This window comes from Syngnathoides biaculeatus, chromosome 14, assembly GCF_019802595.1.
Source record: "Syngnathoides biaculeatus isolate LvHL_M chromosome 14, ASM1980259v1, whole genome shotgun sequence".
NCBI classification, from domain to species: Eukaryota; Metazoa; Chordata; class Actinopteri; order Syngnathiformes; family Syngnathidae; genus Syngnathoides; species Syngnathoides biaculeatus.
Genome location: NC_084653.1, coordinates 23769994 through 23785135, shown reverse-complemented (window position 1 = coordinate 23785135; position 15142 = coordinate 23769994). Strand labels below are relative to the sequence as shown.

General features: G+C 42.7%; 1 protein-coding gene across 3 annotated transcripts in view; it reads left to right on the top strand.

Annotated features, from left to right (window-relative positions):
• Positions 1-15142, top strand: part of dip2a (disco-interacting protein 2 homolog A) — a 98287-nt gene that overhangs the window by 29235 nt on the left and 53910 nt on the right. For 2 of the 3 annotated variants that reach the window (XM_061840877.1, XM_061840874.1), the window contains exon 2: positions 14877-14948. In XM_061840877.1, the coding sequence (XP_061696861.1) occupies positions 14877-14948 (72 nt within the window). Of the gene's footprint in view, positions 1-95; positions 187-14876; positions 14949-15142 lie in introns of those variants that run through there. The other variant, XM_061840876.1, reaches the window with a different exon arrangement.

Here is a 15142-nt window from a genome sequence, read left to right as displayed (position 1 = left end):
TCTGCCTTGTTTAGTTGGGAAGAAGAAAATACGATGTGAGAGGCTATAATCTAAGATTTTTTTTGTGTGTAGTTTAGTCATCTTCATACTATTTTTAGAGGAGCCTCCTACTTTTGAAGAAAGTCTTGAAAACTGTCTGCCAGAAATAGCAGACTATGCAAAAGGCAGGAAGCACACAAAAGGTATGTAAGTACTCATTTTATGGTTTTTTTTTCCCCTCCCTTCTGTCTGGATTGTTTAAGATTGAACAATTTCAGTTCTTTGTTTGTTGTCGTTTCCATTGATGTATTCCGTTCATTTAATATTAGATCTGTTCTATTTTTTTCAATACTATTTGTCCTTATTTGGGTTGGGGGTGAGTTGAAGCCTGTCCCAACTACAGCCGACACACGCAGAACTTTGTTTGCCAGTCACAATCCTAGGGCATGTATAAACAAGCAAGCATCAGCATTTACACCTATACAATTAGCTTCCTCAATTAACCGACCATACATGTTTTTGGAATGTGGAAGTAAGCCGGCGTACCCGGCGAAACCATCATAAGGATGGGGACAACGTGCACATCCCTAATTACAGGAAGGCCGGAGCCAGGAGCTGAAGTACAGATCTAAGAACAGTGACACAGACACAACCCACTATGGTAATTCGTGGATGATAAAATGAATCACTCACTCAACATTTATGACATAGTGCATAATAATAATAGCTGCAGTTGCGCCTCGCTCATCAACTCATTTACGGTTTCACAGTCAAGGGTGGAAACAATTATTTGAATAACTAAATAAATACAGGGAGTCCTCGGTCTACAACTGAGATCCGTTCCTAGAGTTACTCAAATTTCGACTTAAGTCGGATTCCACCATTAAAGTCAGAATTTTCATCAAAATACTTGGTATAAAAAAACAAATACATTGAAATAAACCAAATGATGTACTTAGAATTACCGCTGAGAGGTGGATGGAGAAGAAGAAGGGGAGGCTGTGCTTAGCTATTGCCAAGGAACCTGGTCCTCAATCCTCCCCATCCCAACAAGTATCAAACATCCTTGTTTTGCAATCATTGTATCCGACATAGAAACGGAACCCTTCACATGCGCTAAAATACGGGCTTTGGCTTTAATAATTGTCACCACGGTCGACCGACTGAAGCCTTGGTGGTGTTGGTGTCTCTCCTTTCTCCAATCTTTTTATGATCTTGAGCTTCGTTTCCATGGTCATGGATTTTCTTATGGCTGCAGAAGCATTGCTAGAAGATACTTTTCTTCTTTGGGGTGATAATGTATATAAAGGAGGGCGAAAAATGCACAGATACTGCTGGCGCACAAACACGGACGTGCATTAGCCACCAAGAATGACGGACGGGGGACGGGCGTTGTAAAATCGAAACGTCTTAGGGCAAGACCATCTTAACCCGTGGACTCCCTGTAATTTGATTACCAAAAGAAGTTGAAGCTAAATTTCAGGCTCGAAGCATTACAGTGAGAACACAAATGCACCATTTTAGAAATATTTTTGTGCAACAGTGGCTGGCCAGGAGGAATGATTGGATTAAATAATACAATGTTTGTGATCATTTCACTCTTAAAAAAAGAAGGTAACGTGTAATTGACTCTCCATTGTAATCTACTACCAAACAAAATAATCATAAAACAATAGAACATCTACGTTCAGCAACGCAAGGTTTCAGTGTTAGCTAATTTAATACACCAAGTTGTCGAGTATAGACACGGCCACCCGTGCACTTTCAATCACTGGATATGAGTGTTATCACCAAACACAAATATTGCACACCACCACAAGTATGTGTTGTTTATCAGAAGCTAATGCTGTTATTTTACGCTAATTTGAGCATCTAGCGGATGTCAATGTCGCTTGACTTACATTTAAGCTTTGGGATGGTAGCAGAGTTGTTGGACCTACTTGTGATTTTAGTTATGTCTGCATGATTGTGTGTCTGGTTGATAGTGTTTGTTCTGAATGTCGTACCAGGGTGGCAGTCCGTAGACAAATTCCTTGTGTGTTGTTACATGCCTGGGCATTAAAGCTGATTCTGATTCCGAGATGGTCGTAGTGTTTGCTTGAATGCTTGAGCCTAGCTCATCAGGTCACGGTACAGGGGTGGTTAAGGTGTAAATTAGAAGTGCAGAACGGCTCGTTCACAGACAAATTATTAGAAATCAGCAGATGACAAAGAATTTACTTGATTTCACACTTCAGGATGGGTCGGCACTCGAGACGCAGCTATTTGTATCCAAAGTCGGCGTTCCACGATAATGTCCCCCCTTTCAAGGTTAAATACACATCTCACATGTTACCAAACACTGAGCCTGGGTTTCCTTCCAAAGTCCAAGTCTGGATGAGGGACAAAAAGGCACGTCACCCCAGCCCACTCACACAAATACATTTGTGGTGGGTGAGTAGCTCGGACTAATTCGAGTGATTATCTATTTGTGCAAGCTTAATTGGATTCACCACGGTGTCCATGTGGAGATGTTGAGCTTTTTGTGCATTTTGTGCAAAATTCCCGAAGCTCTCCCACCCTGCGATCCCCGGAATAGCCAAGGTGTTTATATGCGTGTATATACGCAAGGCGCTTAATGGCTAAGCCTATGTAAGGCCGGTGGAAAACATGCTCATTCATATGGTAATGACCATGCAAAGTGAAAGACAATAAATCTGTCTGTAGCCTCTACAGAGACCATACAAAGCGTTGAGTAGAGCCGGTCATGTCTCATGCGCTGGAAACTCGGTATAGCTTGCTCTGAAGTTGCATTAGCTTGCAGTAGCTTCCTCCCTTTTTTTTCAGATGTAAATGTATGATATATTAAAGGTGCCTATCCCATTAAATGACAAATATTGCGAAGGTTGCCTGTATGCATATTAATGGGTGGAATAGTCAGTTCACATCTACCAAACAGTTTATCATGTTTAATAATTGCATTATATTTAATTGTATTTTTTTTCATTCTGTATTGTTACTGGTGCTGACAGTTGTTAATATGCCTTTTGTTCATTGAGGGTTGTTTCATGTGTTCAGTAAACAAGTGATGTGATATATGCAGTGAAGAACACCCTGCCATATTGCAAGTTCTTCCACTTAGAAGTCATGGAGGGGTCTGAAATTTTCATTGTATGTGCATGTCCACTGTGAGAGAGATAATCTAAATAAGTATTTGAACACCTGAGAAAACCAATGTTAATATTTGTTCCAGTAGCCTTTGTTTGCAATTACAGAGGTCAAAGATTTCCTGTAGTTGTTCACCAGGTTTGCACACACTGCAGGAGGGATTTTGGCCCACTCTTCTTCACAGATCTTCTCTAGTCGATCAGACAGGTTTCTGCTCCCTCCAAAGATTTTCTATTGGGTTAGGTCTGGAGACTGGCGAGGCCACTCCAGAGCCTTGATATGCTTCTTACGGAGCCACTCCTTGGTTTTGCTGGCTGTGTGCTTCGGGTCAATGCTCTGACTGAGGGACAGAGGTTGTTCCCCAAAATCTCACCATACATGGCCGCGGTCATCCTCTCCTTAATACAGTGCAGTCGTCCTGTCCCATGTGCAGAAAAACACCCCCAAAGCATGATGCTACCACCCTCATGCTTCACAGTAGGGTTGGTGTTCTGCAAGGCTGCACTCTAGTCAAACCATATTTGAACAATGTTTTTTTGATTTACCTAAACATCTTTTAATATACATAATGATCACAGTGGTCTCTTATCCGATGTGTGCCTGACAAAGTTTTCACAGAAATCTGATCACAATACAATAGCATAGCAATAGCACGTGTCTTAGTTGCAAAGCCTGTATATGGAATATGATACCAAGAAACCAGACTCTTTGGCATAGTTGCACACAGATCACCTGTCCATGGGTAAACACCCTCACAAATACCCTTAAACTTAAATCCAACGCTCAACACCAGATTAGCCAGGTCACACGCAGATTCATAGCACGCACAAATACATCCACGTCCCCAAGACAATTATCACATTGCAACTATCTACAGGACACCACATCACCCAAACAATCGTGAAGTTTGTTTAATTCTATGTTGTTTTATGGTTCCTGACATGATCTGGTTTCTTGTCTGTGAACGCATCAGACATGCACGAGAAGGTCCCGTGTGCTGTTATGTACATCGAGTATCGGGAATGCACATTGCTATCTCTTAATTATGATCACCCCTCCCGTCTCCTTTGTGAATTAGTGCACAGCTGCAGCTGCCTCCCAGGCAGCGCTGCATCTAATGACTCATTATTCACACTGTCTGTCTGCTCACAATCCTTGGGGGGGTGAAACGGGCTGCATTTTGAACTCTATGTGTGTCTATTTCTGCATAATGTGATGAGCAGGTTATGTATTAGCAAAATGGTAATGGTGAGTTCGTTAAGTCTCCTAATTTGTTGGCGGCACGCAATTAAAAAGAGATGCCACCGAGCGTTTTGAACCGATGACGAACGGGGACTTGAGTCAAAAACTAACACAGAACTTAGCCTTTTAATCGCATCCTGCTCTATGTCTTCTTATTTTTCCTCCATCCTCGTCACCCCCCTCTGGTTTCTTCAGCTGGTGTCATGTCGGTTGTCATCGTCAATCAAGCCGTCTTTCCTGCTGCCATTTTACCTCCCGTTCCTCCCACCTCTCCTTAACCATTCAGTCTTATGCTTGTCACGTAAAAGATGCCACATTGCACATCCATACCATTTAAAATGGCTTTTTCCAGAAATCTCGATAGTCACATTGGTTTTGGCCTTGGGGTTAAACATCTGGTGGGTTGAAAAGGATTTTGTAAAATTGCATCCTGGTTAAGTCTGAAATAAAGCTCGTACTCGGTCACATACAGGGTGTGTTCTTATTTCATGACAGTCTCAACTTGCAAAGTTCTGTGGTTATAAATAGCGCGTGAGTGGGTCAAAGAGCTAACATTTTGTTTCCCATTGGATTTAAGTGTACAAAAACTAACGTAAATGCAAAGATTTTGCATTGTTTTACTCACACCAGAGTAGTGGGGTCAACATACAGTGGACCCCCGCTATTCGTGGCGGAAAATGAGTGGGCTGGACCGCTAATAAATTGTAACCTGGTCTTCCTTGGCCCATGAGCCACCCTGCTACAAAGCTGTATGAAAATCTGCTTTTGTATGTCATACTGCAAAAGTAATTCTCGTGGTATTCCAAGTATGTACTATGCACCGCCACGTGGGCACGAGATTTCCAAGGTTCAGGGGCTGAATCTCAGCTCCACCCTTCCTATGTTGAGTTGTCCGTGTGCTTGTGTGGGTTTTCTCTGGGGTACTTCACTCCTTGCCACATTCCAAAAACGTGTTAGGTTAATTGAAAACTCTCATAGATGTGAGTGCAAATTAATCTTCCTTCGCTATTATGTCGAAGTCAATTATGTTAACGTCCTGTCCAATGCACACCCCGCCACAAAGTCAGCAGGCATAGGTTCCAGCTCACCCGTATCCAAATAAGGACCAGTGAAATTGGAAATTGGCAACAACGATATTAAGATTATGGAGAAAATTAGGATAGGCACATTGCTGAAAATTCTATGGTTACGGAAAGGGTAACACTTGCTAGTTTAAATAGGACAATATTCAAATACGGTAAGTATTGAAATGCGCAATGCTTAATATGACACATACCATATGTCACTCACGTTTTTTAATCAACATAAATATGGGTTATGAATGTGACCAGTTTGTCGTTACCCTCTGCAGGGTTATTGGATCTCATGATGCTGAAGATAGATTTTACAGGGCTTCCCGTGTATGTAGTTTAATTACGAAGAGGTTTGAACTAGCCCACAATTCTAAAATGAGATGACATTCAACATCAGTGAGCAGGAAGACACGAGCGGATATCCGCTGCGTTTTCTGTTTGGAGAGTTTGTGTTCAGGCTCATTATTCTGCTTGCTATAGCAGAAATTGAGACCAATTATATAAAGCTCTTGGTCGGGACTTAATGCCAAAGGGTGAATAGGTCTGTAATTTCAGGCGTAAAACACAGACACACATGCTCAATCACACATGCACAAAGAGTGGCATACCAGCTGGGGCTTCTTCACGACCCCCCGAGCCCTCACCCATCTCCTACATTATATCATCATCACGACTGGACTATAATCCTGAATTTTCATCGCCCCTTTTCCAGGAAAAGAACCATAGGATTTTCCCATCTGATGATATTAAAATATACATAAATAATGACATTTCAGTGAATGTAATGCTGTACCATTTTGGTTAAAAATGTTAAAAGTTCATCAACTCATTCATTTTTTTCATCGTTTGCGTTTTTGTCCTCATGATAGCGGCCGATGAGGTGGACCAACAGCACTTTTTGGAGAAAAACATGCTTTGGTTTCATTCAGACCAAAACACATTTCATTAATTTGACAGAAAGACATTGCTATGATCAAGTGTTTTTGGGGTAAACTCAACACTGCTCTTCACCAAAAGAACACCATACCTACATTGTGGTACTGCTGAGAGCTGCAGCTATCGCGTATTTTAGTATTTCCTACTGCTAAATATTTTACCTAATAATCATGTAGTCAGAAAAATCACCCATTCTGGGGGGGGTTTGAAGACAAATTATAAATACACAAGAAAAAATACATTTCACTTAAAAAAAAGATTAACTCTTTCCTGCCATTAATAGGAAGCTACTCTATGTACCAATAATATTGTAATCCCCTCAGAGGTAGTTAAGGAAGGAAGGGAGTCGCCGTTGCCCTTTCAGTCGCATTGTTGAACAATACAAGAACATCACAAACTTAACAAGCTGCTGTCAGCGAAAACTTTTGTATTTTCCCAGGCTGACTTTTCCCCAACACTCATAACACTACTAAACCCCGCTCGGTATGTGAAAGGCGTACACGCGTAATTACAAATACAGTGTACATTGAATATGCGGATCATCAAGGAAGCGCGAATTATTCCTAGAGCATTTTTTGTATTCGAAGTACTGAAAACATTTGAGTGTTACTTGCAGCCCTCGTGGTGTCAGCGTCATGCTTTGGGGCTGTTGTTGGAAATAATGGATCTGTATTAGCGCAAAACCTTTATTTTCCCGGCTTCTGCTGGAAAGTGAAAAAAAAATGTCGCGAAGTATGTGAGGTTAATTAGACACTTGGAATGGTGATTTCAATTGTTACTTTTTTATTTTTCTCAAAAAGAAAAATAAACCATTGATTGTATAGGCTAGGGTGCGAAGCTCGGTCATCCGGGAGGGGCTCAATGTCGAGACGCTGTTCCTCCGCATTGAGAGGAGCCAGATGAGGCGGCTGGGGCATCTGATCCGGATGCCTCCCGGACGCCTCCCTGGTGAGGTGTTCCAGGGCGTTGTCCCACCGGAAAGAGACCTCGGGGATGACCCAGGACACGCCGGAGAAACTATGTCTCTCGGCCGGCCTAGGAACGCCTCGGGGTCCCTCCGGAAGAGCTGGAAGAAGTGGTCGGGGAAAGGGAAGTCTGGGTATTCCTGCTGAAGCTACTTACCCTGCGACCCGACCCAGAGAAGCGGTAGAGAATGGATGTGTAGACTGTTTATAAAATATGCAATTATAGCTCAGCATTCTTTATTTGAGTTGTCTTTAGTCAGCAAACTAGTTGAGCTCAATCAATGGAATCTTTGCTAGTAGTGGATTACATTGTCACGACATACGTCAATCAACAATCAAGTCCACACAGGCTGATTTCTTCTGTATACATTAATTATTTTACCTGTGCCGAATGTGCACTCAAAATACCCGTATATGCTCACGGGTGATCACAAATGACTCAGTGAAACCAGCTCATGTGACATGTTTAAGTTCACGTCCGTGAGCGTGTTGTAACAGACACAGTTGTTGTCCGGTGTGTGTGTGTGTGTGTGTGTGTGTTGGGTTGGTATGTGGGAAGGTTGTGGGGGGGCAGGGGTCTGCTTTGACACCCTAATCCTAAAGCCTAGGCGAGCTTTGTATTGGTAAGAGAGGGATGGAAAGAGTGCGAGTCAAAGAAAGGGGGGTGGCAGTTGCAATTGAGGAGGAGTAGTGGGGGGGTATTAAGAGCAAGGGAGGGGAGCTATGGGAAGCGAGTGTGAGGGAGATGGGGTTCATTCAGTCTCCTGCAAAGGAAACAAAGGATGCTGAAGGTGTCTGACTTATGACAGCAGCGCCTCCTTTTAGACTTTGCTTGTTAGCCTGTTAGCGGAGAACTCTTTGCTTTCGATCTCCTGCGACTGAACTCCTCATCTTCCCCTTCTATCCTTATGCCTGTGCGTCTACGTTGAATGTGCATCCACTTCTCCCTCCTTAACAAGTAAGTCATCCGGCCTGCGTGCGCGTCTATATTTGTCACTGGCTTCTCCGTCTGTTGCTCAGTTATTTATTTTATCATCTTGACATGTGGTCGCATCTCTGGTGTGGCTCTCCCTTCTGTTGGTCTTTTACTTGATGCTCAGCAATTTGTTTTGTGCGGGGAGCATGGAGCGGTCCAACTGTGAGAGGGACGTTCAACTTTTGTCACCGTGCACACGTGAAATAGGTCAACTCTAGTGTTCAAATAATATATCCAATGCATATTTGCGCTAGGTAGAAAAAACAAAAAAACGGCACTGTCTGTATGAGCAGCGAAGCATAAAATCAGTATTTGAATTGTTGGGGGGGTGTTCGTGCAATGACAGCTGGACACATCTGTCTTTGTGCATATTCCCTCTTCCGCCGAAATATGAAACAAGGATTTTCTATGATAGTAGCGCAGGCAGCCTGCATGCCGCCCTGGCAGCAGTGTTGGCAGATTGAGAGCCGGTCTGGCACAGGAACTGATTTTTGTGGATGGGGAAGGGGCATCATTGTTTGGGGTGTAATCTCAGGTTCAAGAATCTCTCATTGTTCTCTTGCAATTGTTCTTGACATTCGTAATTCAATATACTAGCTGTTACTAACATAATTTTTCTTTTTTAAAAAAAATCAGACACCCTGACATTGCTAAAAATTAGATTTTAATTCCAATTTAGTTTGGACATTTTTTTAAACCTGACATGTTGAGCATTTTCAGGGTAGAAGTACATATTAGAAACCGGATATGATTAGGAGGAGGAGGAGGTCAGAAACAACAATATTTGCAAAAATTCTTAGAGCGGCGCTTAGAATATTCCTTTGAATGTTCAAGAATTGTTTTTTATTCATTTTTCATTAAGCACAATAATGCAGCCACAGTCACATGAATGCATCTTTAATACCCAGCCGATGATGCCATCAAGTTGAAGAAGCACCACAAAAATTCATGGCAAGTCAGTTGCTAAAATTCTGGGAGAATAATGTACAGTTTGTCATGTAGTGTCACGTTATTATCCAAGCCGCTTATCCTCACAAGGGTTGCGGGAAAGCTGGAGCCTACCTCAGCTAGCATCGGGCAAAAGGCGGACTACACTCTGAACTGGCCGCCAGTCAGTCGCAGGGCAGATGTCGAATCAATCCCACGCTGCCTGCACCAAAGGCAGGCGTGTGTACCACTACACCATTAGTGTACATTTTGTGTGAAAAGTAAATTAATTCAATTACAAATGACAAAAATAGCCTCCGGACAATGGTCTGGGAGAACTTCAGAACCCTGAACCTAACTCCACAAAACACATTTGGGATGAACTAGAAGACAAATTGTGGCAATTTAGCTCACAAACCTTCTCTTTTATGAATGCACAATGGAGAGACAGTTCAAGATCTTGTAGCAAGTATTTCCCAACGAGTGGAAGTTGTTAAAGCTGCAAAAGTAGCCTCAACTCCGAAATATCTTTACATTTTCACTTGACAAGGTTCGGCGTTAGGGTTAGGCCAGGTGTGCTAAAACCGTTTTTCCAAACAGTCTATGTATGAAATCTCCACCAGCCCCAGAGATGACCATATGTCAAGGAAGACTTTTGTTCACATTAGATATCATTAATTTAATATACGTTACCAATGGTTTTAACTGGTGTAGATCACGCATTACTTCCCGAATCAAGCAAACCGGAAATGTGACATAGCCGTCGTTACCAATGACTACATTATATGTGCCTGCTGGGTTGTAAAATGGGTCTGGATTGAAGATCTCAATCTATGGTGATGCATAGAATAAATGCAATAGAATAAATAGAATGTAATAAGCAACTGAAGACATTGCTTCACCCCCCAAAAAAATCATCAGTCAATTTTACTCAGTCGCCACCTGTCAATTCAAGTCAATACAATAAAGCAGAGGGTAATGGCTCTCTTGCTATCACTCTTTCGAGAGCACTCGGGAAATTGGAATTAAACTCCAGGTCGGATGAATGTTTACGGAGACAACGTCAGAAAAGATGCCAGACCCAAAGTGCTTTTTTGGGTCCCAGACTATAAAATGCAATCTCTTCAGACTGTGTCCTGCTGTACTTGAGCCAAAAATGTGGACATGACATCATCTCAGTCCGACTATTTTTCTTTGTCATTGAAAGACCCTTTGAATGTGGTGGTGGTGGTGGTGGTGGTGGTGGGGGAGGGGGGCACTTCCTGGAGGTCAGAAGACGACCAGTACGCTTCGTATATGTTGACATGCAGCCCTCAAAAGTGTACAGGAAGGTGGAGTTAGATTAGAGGCGTGGGGGACGGTCAAATGAGTAGGTTTTTGATTGGGGACAGGAAAAGAAAGTGACAGCTTCCAGCTGAACTTCCCCACCGCTAAGCTTATTGTGGAACTTTGACAATTTCTCACAGATCAATTCCATCATAAAGCCTGTTGTCAGCATTTGGGAGCAAGGAGGTCAGGGAAAGGTTTTTCCTTTATGTTGTAGTGCTGTGTTGACTGACTGAAAGCTGCAGTGTGTCCCACGAGACTGTGTCATTTGATGGAGGTATTAAGCATTCCCCCGCCCCTTTATCCGTCCTTATATTTCCAAACTGCATCCTTAGATAACCCTCTTCCTGTTATTCCCAAGGCACTAAGCTACGTATTGACCTTTCGAACGTCCCATTTTTGCTGATGGAACCCAACACCCTATAACACTCTGTCCTATTGTTTTCTGTACAAACCAAGCAAGTCATCTTTGTCTTTTGGACATTTTCATGTAGGAAATATGTTAAGGGGTGTAACTAACATAGTCATCAACCATTATTAAGTGTATAGGCAATTTTTAAAGAAATCAAGGTCGCTTTTTATGGCAGTCCAGACGTACGTCATTTTGAGCATTTGTCAGAATCATTGTCGTCTCATTTATCAGAAAGTGAATTCATTATTTTAAATTCCCAGTTGGGATTAAAAAAAAAAAAGATGCGTGCTTTTCATCTGGCACTGCAGTGGGCTAGTTGTTAGCACATCTGCCTCACACTCAAGAGGTCCTGCGTTCGATTTTGTTTTGTATGTTCTCCCTGTGCTTTTTTTCAACATACTCTAGACTTCTTCCCATCTTTTAAAAACGTGCCCGTTTGGTTCATTGAAGACTTTGAATTGCTCATTGATTTGAATGTTACTGCAAATAATTGTCTTGAAGTGCCCTGCCCAAAGTCATCTGGGATTGGTTCCAACTAAGATGCAAGCAATATGGAACGGAATGGAGAGTGTGGTAAGGAAGTGAAGAAATGGGTCCAGGCGGGGTGGAACAGTTGGCGGGAGGTGTCTGGTGTTCTATGTGTTCTAGTCTCCGCTAGGATGAAGGGCAAAGTTTATAAAGCAGTGGTGAGGCCATGATGTACGGATTACAGATGGTGGCACTGAAGAGACAACAGGAAGCAGACCAGGAGGTGGCAGAAATGAAGATGTTGAGGTTCTTGCTTGGAGTTAGCAGGTTGGATTAGAAATGAGCTCATTAGAGAGACAGCCAAAGTTGGATGTTTTGGAGACAAGGTTCGAGAGCGACTTCCAACTTCGATGGTTTGGACATGTTCCGAGGTGAGAGAGTCTGAGGATGGAGCTGCCAGGCAAAAGAGCGAGAGGAAGACCAAAGGAAAAGGTTGATGGATGTTTTAAGGGAGGACATGAGGACAGTGGGTGTTCGTGAGGAAGATGCACGAGATAAGCCGAAAGAGCAAGAAGAAGTGACAAAGTGTTAAAATAAGTTAAACACTGGTAATATCAGAGACTGTAAAATAATCACTTATTCTTGTTTTGGTCAAACTTTGAATCATTTGCATTCAGTGCTGTTTGGTTGTCAATATAAATTGGATTGATGAGTTGGAGGATAGCTTTGTTATGGTATCCTTTGATGCACCAAGACCTCTGGTGTGCTGTGAGATTCAGGTAAAGGGTCATTGTTAGCTATGAAACCATTCCCCCGTATTGAAAGACTTAGCCGTTTGTTCCACAGCTCAGAAGATTAGCTCCCACTGAGACATAACTTCATGGCTCAGGATGCACTCGGGCCCCGTTTGGCCACCGGAGCTCTGCAAGCTACAATTTGGGGCTGCCGCAGAGAAAAGCACTCCCTTTGTGTCCTCGTCAGGATGTAATGATGTGGTGCACGCAGTCTGACGCACTCCCTGGTATTCGCGTAGACACACACCGATGTGCACGGACACACGCAGATAGAGACGCGTCACGACAGAAGAGTCAGTGTTGGGTCAGGAGGCGCAGCCCATGGAGAGCTGGGTATTGTTGGACATGAAACAGTGCAGCCATTCAGCTGTCAGGGGTGACTCAGGAGTAGTGTGACAACACCACCTGACTTCACACTACCGCATTGTTGTGCTAACTGCCAAAGTGGCCGTGCAGTGGCAACTTTATCAACACAACACAAAACTCGGTGCGCTCGTCGGTGTAACAATGCGACGACGAGCGTGAGACTACTTTCCGTACACACATAATTTATGGAGTGTCAGGCGTGAGCATTTCACGGAAACGATCGTTCCGTTACCGTGCCGTTACCCAGCCTGAGAAAACACGGAACCGAAAGTCCGTTTCCCAGATCTCTGGGCTTACTTTTAATAAAATTTGCCCATGTGTGGAATGTAAAACAAGTTCTCAACGAAATACAACAATCTGTATGAAACGAACCTACATGAACCCCTTTATTTTTAATGATTAAAACGCCCAGCTTTGTCAGTGTGGTTTACAAACAGCACCGGTTTCCGTTTCTGCGCTACGCATGCGCAAGGTCGACTTATTCATATCCGGGTCACTCAAACGCTAGTCAAACATGTCGGTTGCTAAGCATAAAAGACAAAATGCTCATGCCTGCTAAGGCTTTATTTTGAAGTACATGTAAAAACCGGTTCCCATGAGCATTATCAATGGGAACCAAAAAATTGTTTCCCACCGTTTCCCAGGACAAAAATCAACGGAACCGAAAGATCGGTTACCATATTTGCCGAAATCCTCATGCCTGGAGTGTACTGTGACAAAGTCCAACAATAAAACAATATTTTTCTCCCATTTGTTAAATAAAGCATTAATTACAATAAACCCAAAATAGGAAAAATAGACGGCTGTGTATAAAAGACTTTTTCTCGTGTTGTAAGAAAAACGTACAAAGGTCAAAACTAATCATCTCTCATGGAACTTTCTCGAACAACGACCACTGCTCCGCCAAATTCTTTTTCCGAGCTTACCTTACACCCGCCCCACCGCTCATAAAGACGTACACTCATAATTACAAATGCTACAGTACTTACGCAGCCCATCAATGTGTTTTGTAATGACAGCGCCGCTGCTTTAGTTAGCAACACAGTCTGGGCAACCGAGAGCAAAAATGAGCTAGACACGCTGCTCGTGTTTACTTTCCATATAAATGGAGAAAGTTAAAAAAGAAATGCTGTTGTTTTAAGATGCAATGACTGTCGGAGTATGTAAATAATGGAAGAAAAAGTGGTTATACTGGACGAGATTATCTCTTTTCCGAGTGGGATAGGTCTGGTCCGAAGCCAAAGTAGAAAGTACAGGATGAGATGGTGTGTCATTTTAAAATTCCACTTTTGCACAGCCTGATCCAGGATGAAAGCAAAGAGAATACAGTGCACAAAAAGCTAATTCTGTATTTTAGACATAGGAGGCAACATAACATTAACCTTAAAATCTCGCAAGAGGCTGGCTGCTTGAAAAGTAGATCTTGGGGTAAAAAAAAGTCTGGGCACCCCTGCTCTATATAGTTGGTATACTTGCAAGTCAAAGTACTGCTGTATTTATAAAATTAGTCAACACTAAGATAAAAAAAAAAATATACTCAATACACATGTCCAACATTTGTAATGTATTTTATAATTAAATATTTTTTAATACCACAATTTGTTTTTTTTAATGTAAAGTTGTATTAATCTCAACCCTAATGGAAATCATTGTCATCTGTATATCTATCCTACTATTTAATGCTTTACTATTTCAAAAGCTCATCCCATCACGAAATTTAACGGTGGCACAGGCGAGGACTTGTCGGGATTGGCTCCGTTGGTTCTGTTGAACTTTGCCTCTTCACTTGACCTCGGCCTCCACTCGACCCACGCTGCGAGCGTTGATACAATTTAGAGTCCTGCTGTTCAGCGGACGCAAGCGCGTCGACGCGGGGTTGAAAATTTGACCGCTTAGGTTTCGGAACGACGTTTCCTCCCCTCCTGCCGACACAATGAACATGTCACATCGGTCGACAGTTTTATCATTCATAGCATCTGATTTTGTTTTTTTTTTTTCCCTTCCTTTTGTTCCGCACCAGCCTTCATTGACTGCCACGTGGATTTTAATCTGTTACAGACCTTTTAAAACAAGATCACATTCATTTGCAAGTGGTAACCGGGCCGAACACCAAAAACAACAACATATGCATGTGGACACACAGGCGCGCAGACACCCATACACACGCACACAGACACACACACACAGACACACACATCTAGGCTAATGACTCATCTCTCTGCCCCTCTATCATCCCCACCCCCTCTGTTCTTGGTTTGTGTGCAGGGGACATCACTCAGAAGGGCTATGAGAAGAAAAGAAGCAAACTGTTGGCACCCTACATCCCACAGATACAAGGTAAGCATATCTGTTTATAGTTGATATTTTAATGATGGCGTGATTCATCCCCCAAAATTCGCCAAGAAATGCGAAATATTTTAAGTGTAAATTGATCACATTTTGAGTTCGTCTCCGCTCTCGTTTGGTGCCTCGGTTTGTTTTGGTCGGGTTTCCGCTTCGGAACAAAACTGCCAAAACCACTCCACGTTGAC